Source organism: Diplotaxodon limnothrissa, linkage group LG16, assembly GCF_057381915.1.
Source record: "Diplotaxodon limnothrissa isolate DT_005_m linkage group LG16, D_limnothrissa_male_GT1.1, whole genome shotgun sequence".
In the NCBI taxonomy this organism is placed as follows: domain Eukaryota; kingdom Metazoa; phylum Chordata; class Actinopteri; order Cichliformes; family Cichlidae; genus Diplotaxodon; species Diplotaxodon limnothrissa.
In genome coordinates this window covers 7,031,316-7,056,689 of record NC_140611.1, presented here as the reverse complement: position 1 = coordinate 7,056,689, position 25,374 = coordinate 7,031,316, and the positions used below count along the sequence as shown (strand labels likewise).

Genomic DNA, 25,374 nt, shown 5'->3' with positions numbered 1-25,374 from the left:
CGAGCATAAAAACAACAAGCGAGATTTATGTTGCGTGGCTGTGTGACAAGCTGTCCCAATGAGGCGTAAATGCTGCCTCACTGATACATGGCTCACTTAGCATGTCCTTTTGGACAGCAGAAATGTCACCCTCTCTCAGGGTGCTGAGTGCTCCACATTGAACTTGTCACCATCAAATAATCGCTCGCTGTCTATCTGTCTGCCCGAGCCAAACGTGGAAATGACAGACATGCTGCGGAAGGAGAAATATTTGACACTTATGCCGCACCGCAAACGACTCGAAAACTTTCTTGTCCTAATTACAAGACACATGCACCTTGTTTTGTATGCAAATATAAATACTCAAGTGACAGAAAATCTGCACAATTGCCAACAAATCGCTAAAATGGGTACAATGCAGCAGAATGTCGACTTCATCTGCATCACCAGAATAGACACGGGCAAACAAAAAAGCGAAGATAGGGAGCAAATGGAGCGCATATGAGACAAGAGAGAGCCTATAAAGGGATATTCTTCTCTGGTCTGTTAATCAAGTGTATTAAGCTGTTCTTCACTGTGCTCCCACAACAAGAGTATTTCATGGACTTGCAAGCTGTGCATATTCAGCAAGAGTGAGGTGCATCACCTTTGGAAAGGCACAATAGTCAACAGAAATTAAGGTGAAACCACCAAAAATTACCCTCTTCTTTGTATACCTGGGCAATTTACCACAAGATCTTGAGCACTACGTGTTTTTCTTTTTTTAATTGTGAAATCTTTAACCACCTTTAAGTTAGGGCAATTTGAGATACATAGAGTGTGCTTTAAGCAGCAGCAGCATTAGAGATGGCACTGTAGCTGCAATGAGGGGTATAATGTAACTACAGGCTCCCTCCAAATGCTCATCCCTGTGCAATCAATCAGAGTTGCCGTGAATTGACAGGAGAAAATGAAGTCGTAGAGCTGTTGTTCTTCAAAAGGTCCTCAGCCAATTCCGTTATTGATTCATCTTCAAGTGACAGAGGACCCCACATCATATTATTGGCTGGATAGTGAAATTTTAGGGGGCAGCATATTACCATTTGGCCTAGTATCTCTACCAGCGTCAAACCGAGGAACAAAGAGGTACAGCTACACTCAGAGCTACCTCTGTTCTAACAACAAAGTACCTGTGCTTGTAATATCTAACATGGATCTGCATACGCTGGACTGAAACCACCTCAAGGAATACATTAGCTCATATTAAAGAGTGACACAGCACTGAAGGGGTTACTGTAACACACCACGTCTTTGATTTATTGTAGCTGCAACACAAGCATCAACTGAGTAATGGGGACTGGCAATAGCACTTTTATTTACATTGTACATTTTATTACACGTAAACTCAGTATGATTAATATAAAATATAAAAACATAAACACCTATAAAAGGTCTTCTCTGCCTTATGGTAATAAAAAACAAATTTTACAAAGAACTAATATACAAGTTACTACAGCTGTGCACACACTGGAGGTGATTTGCAGTGACGTGGCAGCTACAGACCACAGACTGTATGACTTCAATGAGGAGTGACTGAAGGGACTACCAATGAGAGTGAAGAATATTGTTCATTGACATATGAACGTTCAAAATACATGAAAAGCTGAAAGGTGTGTTGGGTTAACTAAATATTGTGTAAAGTACAAATCACAGTGATTCAGTGGTCATTAAAATGTGCTTGGAATTTGCAAACCATCACATAAATCCTGACACATTGCTCTCCCCTACATAAGCTGACTTAAATGGTAAATGGTAAATGGCCTGCATTTGTATAGCGCTTTTCTAGTCCATAGGACCCCAAAGCGCTTTACACTACATTCAGTCATCCACCCATTCACACACACATTCACACACAATTGGTTAAAGGTATCTCTATGGAAGCCAATTTCGACTTATTAACTCGAAATTTCAAGTTAGCGCTGCCAATCTGTAATCTACGGGAATGACGTCATTTCCTTGTTACCCGGAAGCTGAAGCCCTCAGCTACAAATGCTACAGCTAAGCTACCAGTATTACATCCAGTCATGAATGCACAAATTGCTGATTATTTTCAGCATGACTTCACAAATGATGAAATCCTTGTGTTATTAGCTAAATCAATCACATATCAGCAAATGTACTCTCGAAAGCGCCAATTTCTTGCGATCTGGTTTTGAGTGTGCATTCTCCTGCGCCATATCCTTCCGGATAATAAGAAATTTCGAGTTATTGATACTTTTTTTTAGTGATGGAAACAGGCTTTCATAGGTATCAGTATCAGCAATTCTCCTGTATTTACTTCTGACTGGGTTATAGACTAATAATAAGCAGGAAACTAGTGAATTAACATAGCAAGAGAACAAGGCATTGAACTTAACAAAGTGTTCAAAAGATGAAACAAATTTCCTGCAGATAAATACAGAAAAACACAAAAGCCAAACTCATTCCCCGTTGTTGCTCGAGCATTGCATCACATCTCCACACATTACCACCACCTGTTGGTGACTGAAAGAGGTTGACATCATTGGTAGTTTGTGTAGATTGGAGCATATACAGCTCCTCATTGATGTGCGCAGAACCCCTAACAGGGAGCCATGCATACAAAAACAACTGCAAAGCGCCAGCAGAGGTCAAAAGCTCCACGGGGAAATCTTGATTTCTGCAGCGCTGTGGTCAAGACGAACCAGTGTGCTTCTCTATGATTTTACCAGTACAGTAGCAGCCACAGGGTAGGTTATATTAAGCAAATCCTTAAATTCCCTAATGAAACTGTGTTCTCATCGCAGTGCTGTTCCAGCCCATGTGCACCTTTAACGCTGGTATTGATTGGAATTTGGAGAAAAGACAGAACAGCATGGAACGAACCCTGTACACGGCTCCCATGCTGATATACAGCAGAATGTGGAGTTTTAATTGTTTGTGTCTTCAAAGCTTGCAGCTAAGCCCGTGTTAGTCTTTGGTAAATGAGGCAAGGGCAGTTAACAGACTGTGATCAACACCGGTCTGGCATAATACACTGGGGCTTGTCTTGATAAACAGAGAGAACTGCCAAGTAAACACAAGTACCCACTATGCAGATTTAGTCCTGTTCAAACAAAACTTCAAATCTCCTCTGGCTACTGGGGGAACGACAAGAGGGAAATACATCTTAAAACTGTGCATCTGTGTGACTTCCACACGAATGCAGGTCCCCTGATTATGCAGCTTGTGCTACTTTCATCATAACCTCGAAACTCAAGGTATGGTTTAAAGCAACTTAAAGTGGATTTGTTATGTTCATATCCTGCTTTGCTAAATCAGTCTTCCAATGGACCTGAGTGCAGCTCCAACTGTCTCAATAATGACACTTCAGTCTCTCTTCTTTGAACTTTAACAAGGTTAGAACCAGCCTATCTTGTGCATAACTTGATTGTAATGAGTAGTTATTCGAATTTCTATTGCCTTCACCTCAGCTTGATGAAGTCTGGCTATTCTTCTCCGCCCTCTGGAATCAACAACATTCCAGCACATTCCAAAGGTGCTCTATTGGAAGATTGGATCTGGTGACTGTGGAGGCCATTTGACGACAACGAACTCAATGTCAGTTCGCAAAACCAGTTTGAGATGACTTGAGCTTTATAACATGGAGCATTGTCCTGCTGGAAGCAGCAATCAGGAGATGGTTTCACTGTGGTCATAGGGGATGGACATGGTCAGAGACAGTGGTAAATTCATATTCAGGGTCCCCAAATGGACAAGAAGCTATCCACCACACTGTTACATCGTTGCACCACCAGCAGCAGCCTGAACTGTTGATGCAAGGCAGAGAGGACTGATGCTTTCAAATTCAAACCATCTGAATGGTGCAGCAGAAACAGACTCATCACACCAAACAACTTTTATCCAGTCTTCTACTGCCGAATTGTAGCCTTTGTTTCCTGTTTTTAGCGGACAGTGGTACTTTGTGTGGTCTTCTGCTGCTCTAGCCTACAAAAAACTTTGGCCTTGGTCTCAACAAGACGTTTTTTAAGTTACTGTGTTGGTGCCACACATGGTGGGTCATGTTCAGAGTTATTTAAATCACCTTTCTGTGGAGATTCTGATTTGAACTTCAGCAGGTTGTTGTGTCTCCATGTCTTTAGAGATTTACATTAACAAGCAGTTTAACAGGTCAGTCTAGTGAGGTGGCTGGTGAGTGTATATGACAGAAAATAAGAAAAAGCGTGAAGGATCTGCTTTAAGGTTGTGGTCCCAAATACTGAGTCTCATAGTACATTTCTGGCTGTTGCGAAAGTCTTGCTTAAAATATAAAGTAAATATTGTAGTATGTGGTCAGGTTATCAATGTTGTGTGTTTCTTGATGGAAAATGTAAGAATCGTTGTTACCTTACAAGATAAAATCTTACAAGGTGCAAACAAAAAGTTACTGGAATTGAAAAGTAAATGCAAGAGTCTTAAAGTGAGGGATCTGAAAACAGCAGCAGACCTCGAAGCAGTTGGGCTAAAGAAGCAGAAAACCTTCTGCATGTAATCTGCCAAGCAACTGCAGATGTAAATGAGCTTCTAGCTAACTCTGATACAATGCATCAAATGGTAACATTTATGTTATTATACATGATCCTTTTTTCAAAAAAAATAAACTCAATCACTAAAAGCAGCGGAAGTGCAAGAAAAGATTAATTTAAACAGATTTATGGCTAAATTTAAATATACATTTTTAAGGGTTAAATCCATCAACTTTTAAAACCACACAAACCTCTTTTTAAATATTCAGCTCTATTATTTTGGCTTGTCGGGCATTGACCATTCGATCTGACTGAAATTATGGTTATTTATAAATGCACAGATCTACTTCAGTATTTAGAAATGAAGGAAGCGAGTGTGAGTTTCTGCAGAAATGAATAAATGAAATGATGTGTTACAGTTGCAGCTGATATCCAAATTTCCCAAGGAAAAAAAAAAAAAAAAGGTTTAAAGCATTTTCATTTTCATCTGTTGAAGATTAATGTTATTGAGAAATGTTACAAAGAATTGCCTCAGAAAAATAGATGGCTAAGTTGCTGAGGACACCATCTGACATTGATTTAGAAAAATTCCAAACAACTGAGACAGCAACACGGTCCGAGAAATACTGGAACAACAGCTATTCAGCATTAAGCATTTTGATGAGACTTCACAAATGATAAGGCAGCAATTAGATGGGGTTTTTTTGTCACTTCAATCTGATACTTTAGCTTTGAGCGCTGCCTGACACGTGTCCAAAATTCCTGCATGTTTGAAAGGGAGAGAGAGCAAGAGAGTGAGTCACACAGTTGTGGTTTAAGAGGTTTGGAAATAAGCCCTGCAGTCAGAGGGTATTAACAGAAATGAGCAAGAGTGGGAGGGTGTCAGGACATGAGTCCCTGAGGGTAAGTAACGAGAGGGAGTGGGGATGATGGAGGATGAGCGTGAGTGTGTCCTGTTGCCACTACATGAACCTCCATTAACCTCCAAACCCCAAGCCTGCAGAAAATTTGATGCAACAGTGTGGTGCTTCATCTAAAAGGTCAAACTTGAGTGGACTGGAGTGGAGTGGAGACACTGAACCCTAAGTTACAGCTCCTCTGCTACTGTTCTGAGTGCGCTTGTCAAACACTATGTAAAAACCAACTAAGGTCAAAAGCCTTCTATAGGTGGAAGCCAATTACCAGTTATTCCTGTGTGAGACATGAAAACAATTATTAGGAATGGGGCGAGAGGACTTTCAGTGCTTTGGGGTCCTTAGGGACTAGTAAAAGCGCTATTCAAATACAGGCCATTTACCATTTTAAAGATGTGAATTCTCAAGTTAACGACAATCGAAAGACTTTCTGATAACTTTGCATCAAATATGCAAATGCATTTACTCTGCAAATGCTCGTTCTTTTGTTTTTATAACTAACACCTTTCAAGCTGTAAGAAAATACAAAAAAAGCATCTGTGAAGACTACAGAGGATAAATTAATGTGAATCATGATGATGTCTGAACATTTCAAACATATTCAGATCTTTAAAGTGCAACTTATGTGGTCCACTTTGGAAAAGAATTCCCAAAATGTGACATATTCCCCCCTCCCCTCCCGATAATACTTAACAGACACTTTAGTAGGCACACCATTCTAGAGCCAGGTGGGATCAGGTTTTATTATCATGTTCAAGTAACTGATTTCAGATGATTTGAGATTTCAGAAAATGCATGCACTGCGCACATAGACAGATAGATATGATCAGCAACAACACTCAGGCAGGCTGTGGCATTTGAACAAAGCTCAGCTGGTACTATGTGGCCAAAGGTTTGCAAGGAAAATATCCCATCTGCTTCAAGGTTCAACCAGCTTATCTGACACCAACAACCATGCCACATTCAGAGTCACCTAAATAACCCTCTTTCTCCTCTCTGACGCTTGTTTTACATTTGGTGATTAAATATTTGCATTAATGAGCAGCTGAGCAGGTGTACCTAATGAAGTGGCTGGTGAGTGGATATATTGTGTATGTCCAGGGAACGCTTAACACAAACACAATAAATGAAAGAAAGAAAGAAATCATTTCTAACCTAAAGATGGAAAATACAAGCAAACAAACAAGATCTTAATAATTTCACAGTGATAAGCTTTGAGCCTGAGTGTAACTGAATAGAACCTGGAAGAAATTAGATCTAGTAATGACTACAGCCTGTCACGAAAGACTGTAATAAAGCAGACACACAGGATTACGGCCTGTCAAGACCACGGTGGAAATACGTTATGTCATTTGTAATATTTTGTTTCTGCAACATCAGGTCCCTTGTTGGTCTAAATCTGCGTCTTTTGTTCCATTACTTTTAAAATAACTATTTTATTTGTTGTGAAAGACACGATACAGCAAAACAAGATAAAAAAGCAGCTAGAATTTGTTTTATTTGTCTTTTTTAACTTTAGCCTGAACACTGCGCGGAAAGGTTTCAAATCAATATTTATTCAAATCAATACCGATCTTCTAACTGTGAGCCGATTACCTAAAACCGTGATGTTTACTGTAAGCACAGCTCCAGTTAGAGGCATCTTTGCGCCGCCATCAGAGCCAGTAATCACATATCTAAGTGAGTATGTGAAAAAGCAACACGAACCTTGCGATCCTCTTTGAAGAGCTCTGCTGCGGTGGTGAAGTGGGGGACAGCGTTTTTACAGTGTGGACACCCTGGAAAAGAACAAGCAGATGGGCTGTTATCACAACTATATCTATTATCATCATACATTTGCACCGCAAAACCGAGCTTCATGCCCTAAACGGAGAATTATACCGAAAGACGACACAGAACACATGCAAGTATATACTGCCGGTTACTAACAAGGTCACTTTTATATTATGAGAGACTGTAGATCTATTTATTGGCATCATAAACGCTACCTCCCCGACTCTGTACTCCAACAGCACTCCATATACAGTATGCCAATACCTACAGAGCACATTTATAGACAGCTCTTTTGTTTTCTGTAGGTGGAAGCAGGATGATTAACTGTCCACAGAGCTGACCAGGAGGAGGAAGCCTTTCCAACTCTAGCTGCAGTGCATTAATAAAAGAGTGATGACTTTTTGTACTGGGAGACTGTTTGCTGTTCTGACAACTTTTCTTCTCAGTTTCTGCTGAAATGTGACGTTTTCTTAGACCTGCTCATTTGCTTTAATCTTTTGTTGATAATGTCAAGTATGCAGTCCTTCTTCTGTTAATTAAAAACAACCCTTTGCCCCTTTTGGAAATAAGAAAAGGCAAGGATACCCCTTGTGGTGACAAATAAATTGCCCATGAAGAAGAAAGCAGCTTGGCAGTGGGTGACTAGCAAGACACTTTCATGTGCCGAGTTAGGGTTAAAAGCTAATTAAACCCTGAAGCATAATGAACAATATGCTTAAAAGAATTTGTTACTTTTTGAAGGTCTACATAAGGCTGTGGCAGTTGTCCAATCGACTCTCCAGAGCAAATTCTGATGGTACGTTTGGGACATGAGTTGTCGGCCAACTGCGGATACAGTCCCTACACCCGGCTGAATGATCAGGAGATATTACGGTTAGCTAAACATCTGAGTCATCTAACTCAATAAATGGATTTTCAGTCACTGAAAAATGATGGGAGAACCTGCTTGAACATGCTTTCCCCCAAGGCCATGAATCTTTTGCTGCAACAGTTTTCTGGTTTCAGGCTTTTCATTACAAATATTTGCAAGGGGCTGCAGGGGATGTTTCTCCAATTTGGCCACAAAACTAGAGGCCAGAGAAGGATTTTAGGTAACAAGGCCCGATGGTGTTCCATTTCTTTTCAAAGGTGCCGGACAGGGATAAGATGCTCTTTTAGACAAAAGCAGCAAAGGCCTTTTTCCCCCATGGATGTCACTTGTGTTCAGGTCACAGACTGTATTTCAAAGATGGACGTAGGCGCCATTAGGAAAGCCCTTCTATTAAGGCGTGTAATTTACAAAATAAACATTTTTCTTAATAAATACAATTTCAAAGTAATGACTTAAATTTGAACTTTAAACTCACCCAAAACTATTTGAACTCATCAAATGAACCCGAGGCTCATTTTTCTACAGACTTCTCTATAACTCAGACTTCTTTTGTACCCATACTTACGATTAGAAAAAATATACAGTACAATAATGTGCAAAAGTCTTGAGCTATCATTTTGTTTTTGTCTTTTGCTTTCAATGAACCAGACTCGCCGGCCGCTTTTTTCAGTCCAGTCAATTTCCACTTTCACAATGGCTTCACTTTTCAGAGCTAGAAGCCAAGTCCATCCTTTATATACAGTTTGATTATTGTCATAATGCAGAAGGAAATCTATCTGGCAAACTGACATCACAAGTGGGAAGAAGAAAATAAAATATCACTATAAGCTGCACTATTAAGATTTCTTTCACAGGCTGCAAGTGGACATATCTGACTACGTATGTCCACAGGCATCATAGACACAAACACACACACACGCGCACGCACACATAACTCTCTCTCAATTCGATTATATGTCAACTGTGCAAGTACACATTTGCCAACCCTTTCAGAGCAGTCTCCCTAAGAGAGCATTCAGCACCGCTCACAACCCATTTCCTGCTGAATTACCCTTTTAGCTGCAACATTAAATGGCCTTTAAACCTGTAAATGTCCTGTCGCAATTTTGAAACTGGTGTATCAAAAATACAATCGTTGTCCGCGTCTTTCCCTCACAGAAGGAAACAGGAGGCTGATCAGGCAGCTCCCTGGTGCAGCTTAGAGACTGCCTTAAATTAGCAGTTAAACTGAAGAAAGGAACGGGGTTTTGCTCTGCATGGCAAGTACAGGAATTTTTCAGCCTTTATATTTTACTGTACCTTCGGTCATCAAAAAACAGGTAAAAAATGACTTTGAGTTGATAATGATTCCTGCAGTTCTCATTTCTTGACTGTACCTGCACATTTAAACTCCTCTTTCTCATAATTACCATCGCAGACAGAGTGAATCTGAGTGAAATCGAGGGTTGATGAATGCAAAGTAACCGCCCTGTGGATGCGCTGTAACAGCCTGGATTTGAATATCTCCCCTTAGTTCGATGAATCGTGGAAAGTACGGAAGGAAAAAAAAAAAAAAAAGAACATTAAACGCGCCAAAGTGTTATGTCTCAAACTGACCGATCAACAGTATACAGCGGGCCAACAAATGGGTATTGAGTGAATCAGAAAATGCTTTAATTTAACACAGAACGCATGCGAAAGGAGACAAAGATGATGTTCCAGCATTTAATTTTAGTTTAGGGTTCAATTATGCAGATTTGAGGCTAAAGGATAATAGCCCAAGCCTCTGCTAAAATTATATCGATTGTTCTGTCTGAAGCGTTTCCAGCCTTGATGTTTTAGAAAGCAGCTGTATCTCATCAAATGCTCCATTAGCACAAGCTCCTTCACTAATAAGACACTAGCGAGCAAGGTGCAAATGGGGCGGACGAGTTGGGAGGGCGGCAGGTTGACGCGGCCTGATGTACATCTGGAGCATCTCTTTGTAGAGGGAAGCACCAAAGGGCCCAGAAGAGGAAGCAGCCTGACTGCTGTGCCCTGTCGCATGCTTTGAAGCCCTCATCAGAAACAAAGGGCAGAAAAAGGGCCAAAAAAACCTCCCTAACAGGGACAGAGGTGCATGTGTGAGTCTGTGTGTATTGATAATTAGCCTTCCTAATCTGTATTCCTCCTGTGTTTTGCATGAGGACACATATGAAGCGTGTCGAAAACAGAGATTTCTGCCTTTTCTTTCATGGAAGTCCAGTCACTAATCTGTTGTTTGTCTGTTTCTCAGGGCTGAAAATATAAAAAGGTGGAAAAGTGATTTGTTCATATTTCTTTTAGTAATATGACTCAGTCTCCCTGTGGCTTAGGTGTGGCTTTTTTATATACTGCCCAATGACGAGGTTTGGCAAGAAGCTCAGAGTTACGTATGCACGCTGGTTGAAGTCCAGGCTACGATCGCACAGAGTTCAAGAGGACGAAGCTGCGATCGCACGCGGCTGCGACAGCTTCACAGACGTTTGATATTTTCATCACAACAGCCCGAGCAGATGAAATACAAGAGCTTGCGAAAGCTGCCAGTTACAGATGAGGCTTTCAGCCATTCCAGATGTTTGTGTAAGAGCTTCCTTCTGATTTTGTTCGCAGATGCTGAAAGGAGTTGATTTTAGTATTAAAGACACTTACAGGGAGCGTAGAACATGACCAGAGCGTGCTTTTTCTTCTTCAGAGCCTCTCGGAAATCCTCCGACCCAAGATGGCTGACGCTGGAGGGTTTCTCCTCCCAAGACTGCTCCGGTGGAGGAGGCGCCTGTGGACTGCGGGGGATGAAATAAAGTGAAAATATTACGTGCACTCCAGGGAAGGGGAAATTGCCTCAGATTTACTGTAGAAAAGGTAACATAAATACAGTTTCTACCAAGATTTTGTCTTTATTTTGTGGGCCAAGGAATAAATGAATAAAAGCTTACTATGTAACTACCGGTGATATAATGGAACTCACACTGAGTCACACTTTATGTCAGCCTGATATAAAATTATGTCTGCTGACCTGTGATTGCAGACTATGACTTTATGGAGCCTGCAGATGCCACAGCTGGACTGATGTCATTGCAAGTCCATTACTTTTTGACCCTTTCCAAAGATTATTCTCTCACAGTGGGAGGAAGTCTTGAAAAGCCGGTGCTACGGCCAATCAGTGCTTCACTTAACTGCTCAACTTTTGAAGCGATCAAGCTGTCGGTTAAGCGTCAGACTCACTTGTGCATGAACTCGATGATCTTGTCTTTGTTTCGCAGCTGTGGCAGCGTGTACTTCTCTTCACCTTTCTCGAAGTACTTAACCGTTGGGAAACCAGAGATCTTGAAGCGATCCGACACAGCCTTATGCACCGTGGCATCCACTGCTGCCAAAACACCCGGACTCTGCAGACGTTACAAAAGCAGACAGGGCACTGGTAAAATAAGATCTATAGACTAATCTCTTCAATTAGAGCATAAATGGTCACTCAGTCTAGCCTATCTGATGACACCAGCTACATTGGGAAAAAGATTACGCCATCTGTGTATAAAAAAAAGCACTGCATTAGAAACATCAGTAACATTAGCAGAAAAACAAGGGGGGAAAAATAATGATACGCTGGGTCTAAAGAGCTCAGGGTGACAGTGGCTCCCGTCCATTCGAATTAGATAATGTGCAGGCTTTTCCCATTGACCTCCAGTGCTGGGCAGAAAGCCACAAGGACAAGGTCCAAGCGCCGGGCCGGGGGGACGTTCACGGGTGAGATAATTGCTACAGTCACCAGGCTACAGTTTTATAGGCCCTGCCCCTGGCTGGGGAGTGTTAGATTACCACTGAGGACAGAATGGGGGGAGAGGAGAGGTGAGTAACACGGCCCACTAATCAGAAACACATCAAAAGCTGGGCTGTTGGACAGGCTGACCAGCGTGTCAAGCTGCAACGGCCAAAAGCCTTAAAGCCAAAAAAGAGGGATTATTATGATCTGCTAATGACACATGACGGTGTGTGCTCAGTAGAGTCTGAGATATGAAGCACACAGGCCTGTAGATATGCATGCTGTAAACAAACAAAGAAAGGTCGAGAGACTTACATCTGCACCCTTGTTGAGTATTTCAGCAGCTTCATCGTACTCTGGCTTCATTTTCTTGCAGTGGCCACACCCTAAAGAGTTAAAAAATGCACATTAGAGGCTGACTGATGGCAGGATTAGACAGCAAATGGAGAAAAAGAAAAATCAACAAAATAACAACATCTGCTAGTGTTTCAGTTCAACCTAGCCCTGAATACGTTTTAAATAATCCCTCAGAAGCGGCTATTTAGATATAAGAATATCTGTATTTTACAGGAACATGTGCTCATTATAATCAAGATAAGGCACAGAGAACAACATTAACCTCCTAGGACCCGGCGTCCACATATGTGGACATCACATTTTGGGTTGTCTAGACCAAAATACTCAATTTTGCTCTCCAAGTGCCTGATATCCACCTACGAGGACATTATACTGCCTCTGTTTTATACAAATTTAAAACGAATATCCTCATATGTGGCTCTCATTTTTCTTAGAAACAAACATCGGGTAAAAAAAAAAAAAAAAAAAAAAAAAAAAATCCGATGATTCTTTGTTTTTACATTCATCAGGTCCCAATCAGCCCAAATATCAAAGAGAAATTAAAAATGCATGCCGTGGAAGAGTTCGGGTCTTAGGAGGTTAAAGGACAAAGTGTGCCATTTAAACATAACTCAAATCAGAACGAAAGGATTTGAAAATAATTTTAAAAATATTAATTAGTTAACATTGTTTTTACTTGACTGGCTACTGAAAAAAATGGCAACCTTGAGAGGCTGAGTACTTCAGAGGTAAAGATGGGAGCAATTCAAAAGCAATGTTTCACAAAGTGTGCAGATTTTATTGCCTACATCACCAAAATAAATAAATAAAAGATTGAAGGAATTTGGAAAGCTTAATAAGTATTGACTGAGACCTTTGGGCCCTCAGGCAGTGCATTAAACTGATATGGGCTCAGGACCATTTCTGGAAGCAAAGAGTACTACATATCAGCATCTGTGTCACTCCATTTAAAGACACAAACCGTCAGAGTAGCTCACCATCCATAATAGCACTGTATCCGAGATGCAGTACAGAAAAAGTGCCGCGCAATAAAATAAAAAAAGAAAACAAAAGATATCCTGTAGGGACGATGGCTTAACATTTTGTTTTCAAAACTAAAACAGCTGGTCTCCACACAGACCAAGCTTTCTCATTCCTATAGTGTTGCTAAAACAGCAGGTGATGCAACACAGTGGTAAACATACCCCTTTACCTTTATTCCAATCATTATTGATGAATCTATGGCCAGCTAACAAAACCCAGCTCCTTCAACCAGTCAACTAAAACAGTCACATGAATGAGACAAGAACAAGAAATCATCTCTTAAATCTAATCAAAGCATACGCTTACATTTCTCAAGAAACACCTTCAACCCTAGAAGATTGGCTCTGAGCGCGTAATGCTCTGCAGAGATTGCAGAGCATTACGCGCTCAGAGCTGTCTGGGCGAATCAAGCAACCAACCCGTGTAATTCTCTGGTGTCTTGCTGCTTCACCCTGGTTTGCCAGAGGGTGCACGGCTAGCATGCTGAGGGTGAAACTGTAAGCGAGGCAGCAAGAGTATATCGTGTTTGCAAGGAGAGTTAAGTCATATTTGATTGCTTACTACATGTTCCACTCTCAGGGATCTGTGCACAAGGTATAGTTTGAGTGTGTTTGTCTCCAAGTAAGAAAATTGTGGTTACATCCACACTGATGGGTTTTTATTGGGTCTTTTAAAAATGAAAACAAATTAAGTCAAGACAAATATTTTAACAGAGTCATAAATAATCTGTCTCTACTAAAACAACTTTCTCTACTGAAACTTTCCTCAGAGATTTTGCTCCATGTTGACATGACAGCATCACACAGCTGCTGCAGATTTGTCAGCTGCACATCCATGATGCAAATCTCCAGTTGCAACACATGCCAAAGGCGCTCGTTTAGATAGAGATCTGGTGACTGTGGAGGCTCACCGTTATGTTCAAGCAACACGTTTGAAATGGGGTTTGTCACATGGTGCGTTGTCATGGTGGAAGCGGGAAAGGGATGGACATGGTCAGCAAAGGCACTCAGACTGTGGTGTGACAAGAACGCTCAGTTGGTACTACGAGAATAAATTTTGCCAAGAAAATAAACCTCACACCCTGACACTGGACAAGCAGCCTAAACTATTGTTACAAGGCAGAATGGATCCATGCACTCATGTCGTTTGGTCATGTTGCAGCAGAAACCAGGACTCATCAAACCAGGTAATTGTTTGTTTCTGTTTTGGTGAGCCTGTGTGAACCGCAACTACAGTTTCCTGTTGACAGGAGTGGCCCTCGGTCTGGTCTTCTGCTGCTGTAGCCCATCTGCTTCAAGCTGGCACCAACAGCCTCATTTACAATCACTTAACCTCTTGAGCCCCAACGCTCCCAGATACAGGGGCAAAAGGCAGGAGATCGGTTAGGCGTTTGGGCTTAAGAGGTTGAATCACCCTTTTCTTCTTTTCTGATGCTCAGTTTGAACTTCAGCCACTTCATTTCAGCATGTCTAAACACACAGATGCTGCCATGTAATTGGCTGACAGGCAGTTGAGCAGGTGCACCAAATGAAATGGCTGTATACAGAGAGGAAGAACACAAGTGCGTTGTTCCTGCTCGGGATTTGGAACAAGTGTTGCATAAGGGCTATAAAGGTACATCTTTCCCTGGACTGACGATTAGATGGGAGAAAATATGGCAAAATCTATTACAAAAGGAAGCCGTGGCAATGGGGGGGGGGAAAAAAGATTACCCACATGAGAAAAACAGAACCACAAAGCTATGTGAGCTTAGTTATAATGTTTTGGCAATATGTTGTGGCTGATGAGACCAAATCTGGCAACGAGTGGGAGGGAATACCTTCCAAAAACGTCCTGGACTAAAACACTGTAGCATGGCTGATATGTTAAATGCAATAAAAGTTACAAGTTTTAAAACAAAAACGTCATTAGAGCCAATCTGTGATCAGGCTTCTGGAAACTTTCAGTAGATCATCAACCCCTCGTTATAAATCACAACAAATCTCAGTTTTACCAAAAACCCTTTTTTCATCGAGAAGCAGAAGACACAATTTGCAGCGTATAGCTTGCTGTAAATAAACCGTGTTTGATGTAAGCGGTACATTTAATGTTGCATGAGCAGTGAGTGACTAGCAAACATTTTATTTGTAGATTTAAAAACAATAAAAAAACAAAAACAAAAAAACAACCAACTTTTAAATATATATAACACAGTAATTTATCGCCCAGTGTACAAGACGCTTTGTCTTAAGATCTTATGAATATGCCGTTTGATCAGGGATGAGCGCTTGTGTGAATGTGCTCAGTGCTGTTGTGCACAGATGCATGAAACAAACTTGGTGCTTTTCCAAACCTGTTAAATTGCCCTTGTCATAACAGTTCAGGAATTTCTTTCTTCAATATACAATGCAGCACTGGCGCAAGCTATAAATCAAGTGTGATATGCCTTGTGGGATAGAAAAGCTGCTTCTCTTTCAACTGACTGACTGTAGTGTGTGATCATGCAGATTGTTTTGAGGCTTACCAGAGAACCAGAGTGACTACAAGGACTTTGTCTGACCCTTCAAAGCGATGAGTAAGAGACAAAAGCAAACGTCCGTCCTGTGCTCTGCGTCATCCCTGCTCGGCATTCGGGAAAAAGTGGTGCATAAGGGCCACGGTCGGTGTGTGTGTAGGGGAGGGCGTGTGCAAGTGTGTGTGTGTGTAGGGGAGGGCGGGAGCTTACAGGAAAACACAGAAATATTGCTGATTCAGAGTGTATGTGGGGGTGAAGAGATCAGAGTCAAAAAAATGAACACCCTGGCTCCACATCACTGCAGCTATTATAAAAAAAACCCCCAAAACAAACTGAAATGCACCGAAAAAGAGAGAAAGGTGAAAAGGTGTTTGTGTCACAGGAAACGTTACATGTGTTAGGACAACTCGTGTTGTAAGGTCAACTCGTCTGTGCCCACTGCAGGGGTAAGCTTGACCTGCGGCTGCTTCTGAACCACCCGTTAAGCCAGCCAAAGCCCAATCGTCTGGGACCAAACATTATCACGTCATTTACAGCTATATCAGCTGGAACAACAATCTGAACAAACAACAATGAGCAATGTTTGTTTTTGGTCCGGGGACGTAATGAGGCCAGCTCTGGGAAACAGAGGGTTCGTTTGGAGGTTTCGCTCCCCTGCTGTGCACCGTACAGAGGACGGTGAGAAAGGTGGACAAGAATGAAAGCTGATGGTGGTGTTTGGGAGGCCATTAATCTCACTCTGACAGCAGGGCCATTAAGAAACTGCACCGAAGCTCCAATGCTGTGTGTGTGTGTGTGTGTGTGTGTGTGTGTGTGTGTGTGTGTGTGTGTGTGTGTGTGTGTGTGTGTGAGAGAGCGATTGTGTAATTGTGTGTAATAAATGTTTTGTCACGGTGTGAAATATGCATTTGGTGTGTCACAGGTATGTGCGCGTGTGCGCGCTGAAAATGTTTGATGCCACTTGTTTCAGCTGACTGCCCTTGATTGGAGTGTGTGTGGGTGACTGGCTGCTGTCCACAGGGTGAGTCAAGTGCAGCACAAGCATCTGTGAAGCTGTGACACCACATCTGGAGAGGGAGGATTAGTCTGCTTTCAGCGCTGTTATGCACACTCAGGGTAAAAAAAAAAAAAAAAAAGGAAAAAAAAGAAAAAGCATTTTCTTACTTAAACAACTCCACAAACTAAAGACAATAAAATAATTCCTGAATCTATGTTGCGTAATCCATGGTGCCTGACGCCTTAGTAAATATCAATAAAAGCAAAACTATGAGAGTTTATTGCAGCTTTAAGCCTGAATAGGCAATTCAATATAAATGCAAAAACCCAGGTAAGACTGCACTCTTCAGCTTTCTTCCTCAGCAAAAGACAGAAACCGGAAATTTTAACTGTTCTTCTCTGACAATCAAATAAAACCTGCTTGAAAAGTCATTAATTCAAGTCAAACATGTATAATCAATGAAGTCCCAGGACTCTGCCCATTAAAATAACAATAACAACAACAATAAAACAAATAAAAAATGCCATTGTCTCTTGTTTCTCTGGACCATTTCAAGCCCAGCTACTATTCTGAGACCGGTCCATGAAGTCTGACCAGGTTCTAAGTTTTGACCACTTGCATGTCTGCAGATGATTCAGTTCTGTTGGCTTCAACAGGTGGTGGAGTCGAGTTCACTCTGGTGCATTAGCGCCTCCAATTCTGAGGCTATGATCACGAGCTTTGGGTAGTGACCAAAAGACTAAAATCGTGGATACAAGTAGTGGAAACTGTTTTTTCTGAAGAGCACCTGGCTTTCTTCTTGGAGATGGGATGAATAGTTCAGTCATCTCGAGGGACAAAGAATGGACCCGCTACTCCTCCACATCGAAAGGAGCCAGCTGAAACTAGGATGGCTTTTGGGCATCTCCTGGGCGAGATGTTCCAAGCCAGCAAAGACCTGGGATGACCCAAGAAACACTGGAAAGATGAAATCTCTCTGCTGGCAGAGGGAGATTTGGGCCTCTCTGCTTAGGCTACTACCTCCTTGTCCCAGACAAATGGGAGAAAATCGATGGATAAAGGAGAAATCAACTTTTATTTATATATATTTAAATATATATATTTATATGAGGGCTTTGTCTCTGGCTACAAGCCAAAGACACAACAATAGAGCCTGCAGGGTCCATATGCACCTTGTTTTTTCCTAATTTTGTTAATTATGCTCTGTGAATTCATCCCCCAGGATGACGCTGTCAACACCATATTTTCCTGTAACCTCAAGGGTTTAGGGAAAGGGAACGTGAACTGTGGTGCATGCCAAAATACAGCACACACAAAACACTTTTTCACTTATCACCCGTTTTGCTCTCCAAATCTAGCTTCCATTGTTTTGAAACACTGGAGTTATCCAGTATTGGCGCATGTGTAGGTAGACAGAAAGGAATGATCCAAACAGCCACACAGGAAGTCTCAGGACTGTAGGACTGCTTCCATTTTAATGTTTGGAGTCCTGGAATAATTACATATGACCTGTATGATCATACCTCATACACAGCTTGTGTTGACACTTGTGCTTTGCATTAACCCTTATCTAAATTACACAATTGAGAAAACTATATTAACATCTTTAATGGCAACTCATTTTGAACTGATCCCTGTTTTCTATAGTTTTGACAGTTTACACTCTTCTGGGAAAACTAAAAACTACTACAAAAGTATGGAGTGTGTCTGTGGGAATGTACACATTTAAAAGCATTAAAGAGATCAAAGCCAGGATCAAAGCAATCAAGCAGTTTAGTTGTAAACGCCATCTCGAACCCAGACTTGCACAGTAAGTGTCCATATTCAAGGTTTGCAGCTGCAGTGCAATGCAAATGCTTTTTGTCTATACTCATGTGCATCAATAGTTCTTTAGTGAAACTGCTAGAGTTAATTTACATACAGGGTTTAGTATTGCAAAATATTACTGAGTTTTAGCAGGGAATGGGTCCACCCGCAGTGTTAGTATCACGGATATGTTTTTAATCACAGCTGGGGCTCCTGTTTGCCCTTTGGACTGAGTGCAGTGCTCCCAGCAACCAGGCGGTATGAAGCTCTGCAGCAAGTATCAGATCAAATGTGAAAGCAATGAATCCTTGTTATAGTTAAAGCTAACTTTAAAGGATCCTATTTATACTGATTAGTTTATTTTAACAGAGGCGAGTCTAAAATGAGCACAGAGGGAGGGCAGCAGCTACAGAGAAGAAAGAGAGTACAGGGGTAAACAGCAGGAGGTGGTGATGTGATCCAAAGCATACAGGTAGCTAAAAAAAAAAAAAACAAAGGTCAAAAACAGTCAAATCAAATTGAATAAATTTCCATTATTTAAAAAAAAAAAAAAAAAGTGTGTGTGATACATTTACTGATTACAAAAGCTATTTTTGGCCTCCCCCTCACACGCAGGAGGGCTTCACAAAAGCAAAGCAATCTGGGATCTAAGCTACTGAACAGAAAACTGGCATGTTTACAAAGTTCTGTGTAACAACAGAAGTATGTTGCGTGAATAAAGATGACAAGCAGGCTTATGTCAGCCACATGGAAACAATGAAGTGTTGGTTTGCGAAGATGAGCTTGTGTGCGAGCGACCTGGGCAAAAGAGCGAAACTTACTGCAGCCGCTTTGTCTTTGAGTTTGTTTTCCATTTTTCAATCGGCCTTCGGTTACTTTATCCAGCTGATTGTTAATACTGAGCATGATAGTCAAACAGTGATGTTACTTATGTGACTAAACAACAGTTCGACCCAAGAGGACGTGCGAGAGCACAATGTTATCCAGTGCAGGAAGGAATGAGGAGCTCCTCTGACAGGCTGCTGAAATCATTCGCTCCATGTATTAATATATACAAGTACCACATGTGCTGCATTATCTGACTTGATTACATTAACGATTCCTTCACTACGACCATCATGGGCTTTGTAAGTGATTTTGAACCTAAACTCCATCTTTTCATGGGACCACATTCAATAACAGCCTCAACAACGACCCTTCCTACAAATGTTACTAGTTTCCACTGAGATTGGGATTTTGTGAAGATTTTACTGGTTCTTCTACTCTGACTCGTATCATTTTTATCAATTCAGTACTTTAACAAACCCCCATAAAGGGAAACCATAAAGAAAGCAGCTAACAGCTAGCAGGAACGGGGCGACCCAAGACTAGAGAAAGTCAATGACATTCAGTGACTTTAAGCGACTATGAGTGCAGAGTTAGCTTGGACTGAGGCTTTAGTGTAAAATGTCATTTAGTTTCAGTTTGAATTACTTCAGTTTTAATCAACTAAGTATACGGTGGCCCTGAGAGGCCAAACGGATTGCAACTTAAGAAAACACCAGCAATAAGAAAAACACTGCAAAAGGGGGAGACAATAACCTGACGGACCAGTTCCAGGAACCAAAACATGCTAGGTAAGTGTGTTTTAATCTCATGATTCATATACTACTGGATTTTTAGGCTAATAGTCAGGCTAACACACTGACCTCTCATCTGTTCTTTCCTCACAAAAATGATAGATCCTCCACTTCACTGTCTCCCAGCGCAATTCTTAGCATATTTTGGTTCCTGCAACTGGTCCGTCAGGTTATTGTCTCCCCAGAAACAATTCCCTTGTGCTTTTGGAAATATGTTTTTTCCTATTTCTGTTTTTGGGTTTTTTTTCTCCTGTTTCCGTTTTTCTCATTTCCGTTGTGTTTTGTGTGCTTTCGCAGCATTTTCTTATTGCTGGTGTTTTCTTAATTTGCAGTCCGTTTAGCCTCTCAGAGCCACCGCATAACTATGAAATGATTATAGTAGACTAAACTATAAAATGTTAAAATCCACACGCTTTACAAAGCTTCTTATTTTCCTTAATGTCAAATGTGGAATGTGTCCATATGTATGCTCTTTCTCCCAAGTGTTGATATTTTGTTACATTTTCATGAGAAACAGTGAGAATGGGAGTTAGCTGTTTGTCAGGGCAGATTAAATCTGCGCGTCTGACCTTACTGCGCAGGAAGATTACTTTCGTTAGATTACTTCAACTTAGATTACTTATTGTGGTTATTTTTAATCGTTAACCTACGTTTGTAAAATCAGTAAACAAGGTGTGGGCTGCTCTGGGCTGTTTAGCATACACATCCTACAGTAACTATAGCAACGAGAAAGGAAACGCAAGCTAGCCCTCTGACAACTGTGCCTTTGTGTCCGTTGGACTTTTTGCTAGATGTTTTGACAGACTGCTCATGTTTGCCCTTTACAAGCGAAAAACTTTTCTGGCAAAGCGTATCGTCAGAATTGAAGGTAGTCGAGTGTAACCGCAGTGCTTAACGGTTAATTCCCTCTGCCACTCTGTCTATACCCAGGGTGCATCTCTGCAGCAAGTGAGAGACAGCTGCCCTAACACACCAGCTCGAAGCGAGGCGGATCTATCTTCCCGACGGCTAAAAGTGTGAAATATTTAACTTCTTTGGGTTCTGGCTTTGGGCCAAAAAAAACAGCAACAAACAAACAAAAACGTTTTGCCATCGTATAAACGCTATAATCAACTGTTGGTCCAATACTGATCAAACACTGAGTGAAAGAAAGCACCAGAAAGAAAGAAAAAGTGCTTCACTGAGTGCGAGTGCTGAAGTAACTTTTACGAACCCCCCAGTTGTAACACGAGCGATTACATCCCCCTCAACCAGTTTAAAAGAACTCTGGACCTCGCTTAAATTTAAAACGGCTCTTAGTGGGGGGAAAAGTGCATCATTTACATAACAATATTTTACGTGTAGCAGTTGATAAATATAGACCGTGCTCTTTTGCTCTTTTACTCACAAGGGGCGTAAAACATGACCAGGGCAGCAGGATGTTCCTCCAGGAAGCTGTCAAAGGACTCATCGGACAGGTGGAAGACCGCAGAGTCTGTCTCTGACCAGGGGACTTCAGGGGTCTTCGGCTGGGGGGGCTGAGGACTAAAACAGGAAGGGGGGGGGGGGGACAACAAGGGCAACAGAGGTGAGACTGAAAAGCAGAGACAGTCCAGCTTATGTGTAATCTGTGTAAAGAAAAATTAAATATAATCAGACACAGCTGCAGCCCACACTCCACCCAGTATGTCACAAAAGCGCACACGCGCACACACATCTGGACAAAAGCAGCTCCACCTTTGTGGGTGTGGTGGAGCACACTGCTCCAGTTCCAAGAACGAGTGGCTACAGCATAAACACTCACTGTTATACACGGCCCTCCTCTGCCGCATTTCCTCATCGTTACACGCTCTGGCCTGAGCCAGTGCACTGAAGCCAGCGAGGCTGATATATTTAACAACACCAGAACAGTGAAAACCGAGTGCTAAAAACAACCCTCCAGCAACGTCAACTATCTAATACACAGCTGTGATATATAAAAAGCTCTGGATCAAGGTTTATCAGGGAGTGATAACACTTAAGATTTATCAGACGACATCTTTTGCTGCTCAGATATAATCGCCAAGGATACCAACTCTTACCTCTCCTTCTGTGTCCACTTTTTTATTCTTGACACTACACTTTCAATGAACAAATTCAGACTGCGCACCAAGCTGAGGTCAAGAGACTAAAGCGGAGCGTACAAAAGGAAGGGGCTTCACTAATTCAACAGAGTAGCTTCAGTACAGCTTCTGACTGCAACCCCCAGAATACTTGTATTCATTACGGCAGGTGTAGGAATCCCGTCAGTGCAAACAGCAAAGGGCATTTCTCAGTCCAGTGAGAAAAGAGCGCAGAAAGCTACTGAGGTGGGTATTAAAAAAAAATCGGAGACAGCTGAATCTGAACAAAATGACAACATTAACATTTAGGATGTGAAGTTTGACTGATAAATGAGAAAAGAAAAATAAATCAGCGGCTAAAAGTGCTACAGGAAGAGGACAATAGACTCTTCTGGAAAAATCTCTGAGCACTGTTTACTTCAAAAACCCCTTTTTTCCCGTTTTCGTGCAGCATCTCAGATGAAGAAAAAGAAAAAAAAAGTATGACACGAAAAACTGCAAATGTAATGGTGCTTGCAGGAGAGGCTTTTTCCACTTTCTTTCTTTTTTTTTTTTAAACCATATGGAACATATTCCTGTGAAAATCAGCTACGCTGGTGAAGGCAGACAGACTCTCTCCTGGAGCCTGCTTCTGCTCGAGTTAAAAAGATTTCCTCCCCACTGTCACCAAGTGCTTACACACTCTGCTTCCCTAAAATACTGTAAACTCTTACTTTTATTATGTGAAGCGCCTGGAGACTAGCTTCTACGTGCTGTGGTGGTTGTGTGCAGCACATTTAAGGACATGATTAGTTTAAAATTAATTAGATTTAATATATTAATTCAGTCATTTCGTGCATATTCAGGTAACAGAAACTTTTTACTCAAATATAAGCTGCAATTAGACTTTTTAGCCAGCTGGCTCACTGCTTTTAAATCAGTCTCTGAGTCCTAAATAAACAAGTTAGTCAAAGTCTAGGAGTGGAGATGGTGAGTTCTGCCTCTGGGCTAATAAGAGCCCAGAGGCACACGGAGTACATCCCCTGCCTGTCTCGCTCCGTTTCCTGCGATAGCTGTGAAAGCCTTGCTCTGTGCCCTCTGGCTGCAGGCCTGTGGACAGTTGCGACTTTCCTGCCAGTAAGAGACGGAGGGGTTACGGGCAGAGTGTGAGCCAAGGTGAGAAAGAAAAATGAGACAGGAACGGAGCAGGTGTAGATTGATGACACTGTGGCAAGGTGAGTCAGGGTGAGCAGAGAGGAGAGCGTTTGTGAGAAAGAGCACAGCAAAAGGAAAAGGTGATGCCTGACATTTAAGATGTGTTTGTGTGCTTGTGGTGGGGGGGTACTTGTTAGAGGCAGAAGGTAGACTTGAGTTCAGAAGCTTCATCGTGTCGTTTTTATTAGTTAAAACTCCTCCGGGCGTCTTCAAGCCTCTGCTTGGTCCTACTTAAAATCGTCAGTAGATGAAGTGACAGGGACCATACTTACTTCTTCAACCAGTCTGCGATGTCCTTGGCTGTGGCGCCGTAGTTCTCGTAGTGGTGAAGGAACTTCCCCTTCCTAAGAGACAAAAGGAGCATGAAAACCAGATCGTCTCTGAAAGCAGACTTCAGCAACGGGCAGAATGACGACTTGGCAATGTGAGTTTGAAAACCACTGCCAAAGACGTCTGTGATTTGATGCTTTTTGTAAACATAACAACTTGCATTACAGCAACATTACTGCATTTAATTTTAAAAACACACCCCACCCAAAACATGCCTTCTAAAAACATGCCTTCTAAAAATCATCACCAGCAGTTCTTAAAGCTCAGCTCAATACTAATGGTCAGTGTGTTCAGTATGCTTTGCTTTTGGACTTATGAGATGGAGGAAAAAACCTTATTTTAAGGCAAAGTCTGCAAATCTTTTAAGCGGTTTATATCAGATTTATTGATTCTATGCATGCGGTATTACTTTGATAATAATGCCTCAATAAGTGCTGTTTTCAGTTATTTGGAAAGAAACTGACATATAAAACTTGCAAAGGTTTTTCTTTTAAAAAAACGAACAAATACTGAACTTTTGGATGTTTTTGGATGTTTTTCAAGCTAAAACTGAGTCAAAATGAAAACAAAGACTTATTTTCTGGGATGCATCTTTTGATCAGCAGTTCTTGTTAGATGAGGCTGAAACAACATCTCAGTCAGGACTGAAAAAGTCGTGTCGCAGTAATCCAGGTCATGTGCGACAGGATCTTTAAAAAAGCAGTTATGATGGCACCGAGTGTCTCTGACAAAGAGCTGAGTCGGGCCTTTCGCAACCAGTTCAAAGCCGGATGTTTTAGAGAGCTGCGCCTCTGACAAAAATTTTAACAAGATTGAAATTTCTTTTCTCTGTCTTGAAGTTCAGCTTAAAAAGTGCACATAAGGAATGCAAGTGACCCGACGTAATGCATTTGAAATGAGCTCGAGGCCTCTCTTCAGCCTCACAGTCTGAAAGACAGATTCAAAACCTAAGCAGATTTTCTTCATAGCAATGAGTTTATCTACTGCATTCACCGTGACTAAACCAAGGCTGGGAAGCGGACATGGCGGCTCAGCCCAATGTCGAAGGATCAATGTGGGTAGTTACTGGCTCTGGGCAGGGTGATTTTGAAAACACAGAAGGTGGTGACGACTGCAGTTACAGCTCCCCAAATACAGAGCGGACACTATTAAAAGGTGATACATGATTACGCTCTGTGGATTTGGAGCTTAAAACTCGCATCTTAAGTAACCCGACTTCTGCGGCACAGAGTGGCTGCTTGGAATTCAATCAGCGAGATTTATGACCGACTCTATATTCACTTGCTTTATCTCTGCTGCTGTAAAGTACACCGAAACCTTGTAGAAAGAGAGGAAATTTTAAATAAATGTCATTTAGCCAACAGTCTCTAGCATTTCCATAAAAGGACGCGGCAAGGACAAAGGAGCCGAAAGACTTCCAGGTTTTTGTTTGAATATTCGACAGGAACTTGAGGTGTGTTGTAACTCTGGGGGAGTAAGCTTTCTTAATCTGTGTAACTGAAAACCTAAAAGACCTTGAAAACTTGGTCTTGCAAACGGGTGCAATGGAGAGATAACTCCGACGGTGCTGATGCTGATTTACCCTGCAGTGATTAGCTGCTGTTTATCAGTGAGGGGCTCATTACTGAAGCCAATGGGCTCGGATGGTCGTTAGCTAGCCGTGTGCTGACACTAATG

At 41.6% G+C, this 25,374-nt stretch overlaps 1 protein-coding gene across 1 annotated transcript in view; it reads right to left on the bottom strand.

The window, feature by feature from the left end:
* Nucleotides 1–25,374, bottom strand: part of pdia5 (protein disulfide isomerase family A, member 5) — a 73,717-nt gene that overhangs the window by 4,724 nt on the left and 43,619 nt on the right. Inside the window, exons 10-15 of the mRNA XM_085374403.1 lie at nt 23,640–23,711; nt 21,480–21,616; nt 12,112–12,182; nt 11,262–11,425; nt 10,689–10,819; nt 7,103–7,173 (exon numbers count right to left, since the gene is read on the bottom strand). Coding sequence (XP_085230529.1) covers nt 7,103–7,173; nt 10,689–10,819; nt 11,262–11,425; nt 12,112–12,182; nt 21,480–21,616; nt 23,640–23,711 — 646 coding nt within the window. The remainder of the gene's footprint in view (nt 1–7,102; nt 7,174–10,688; nt 10,820–11,261; nt 11,426–12,111; nt 12,183–21,479; nt 21,617–23,639; nt 23,712–25,374) is intronic.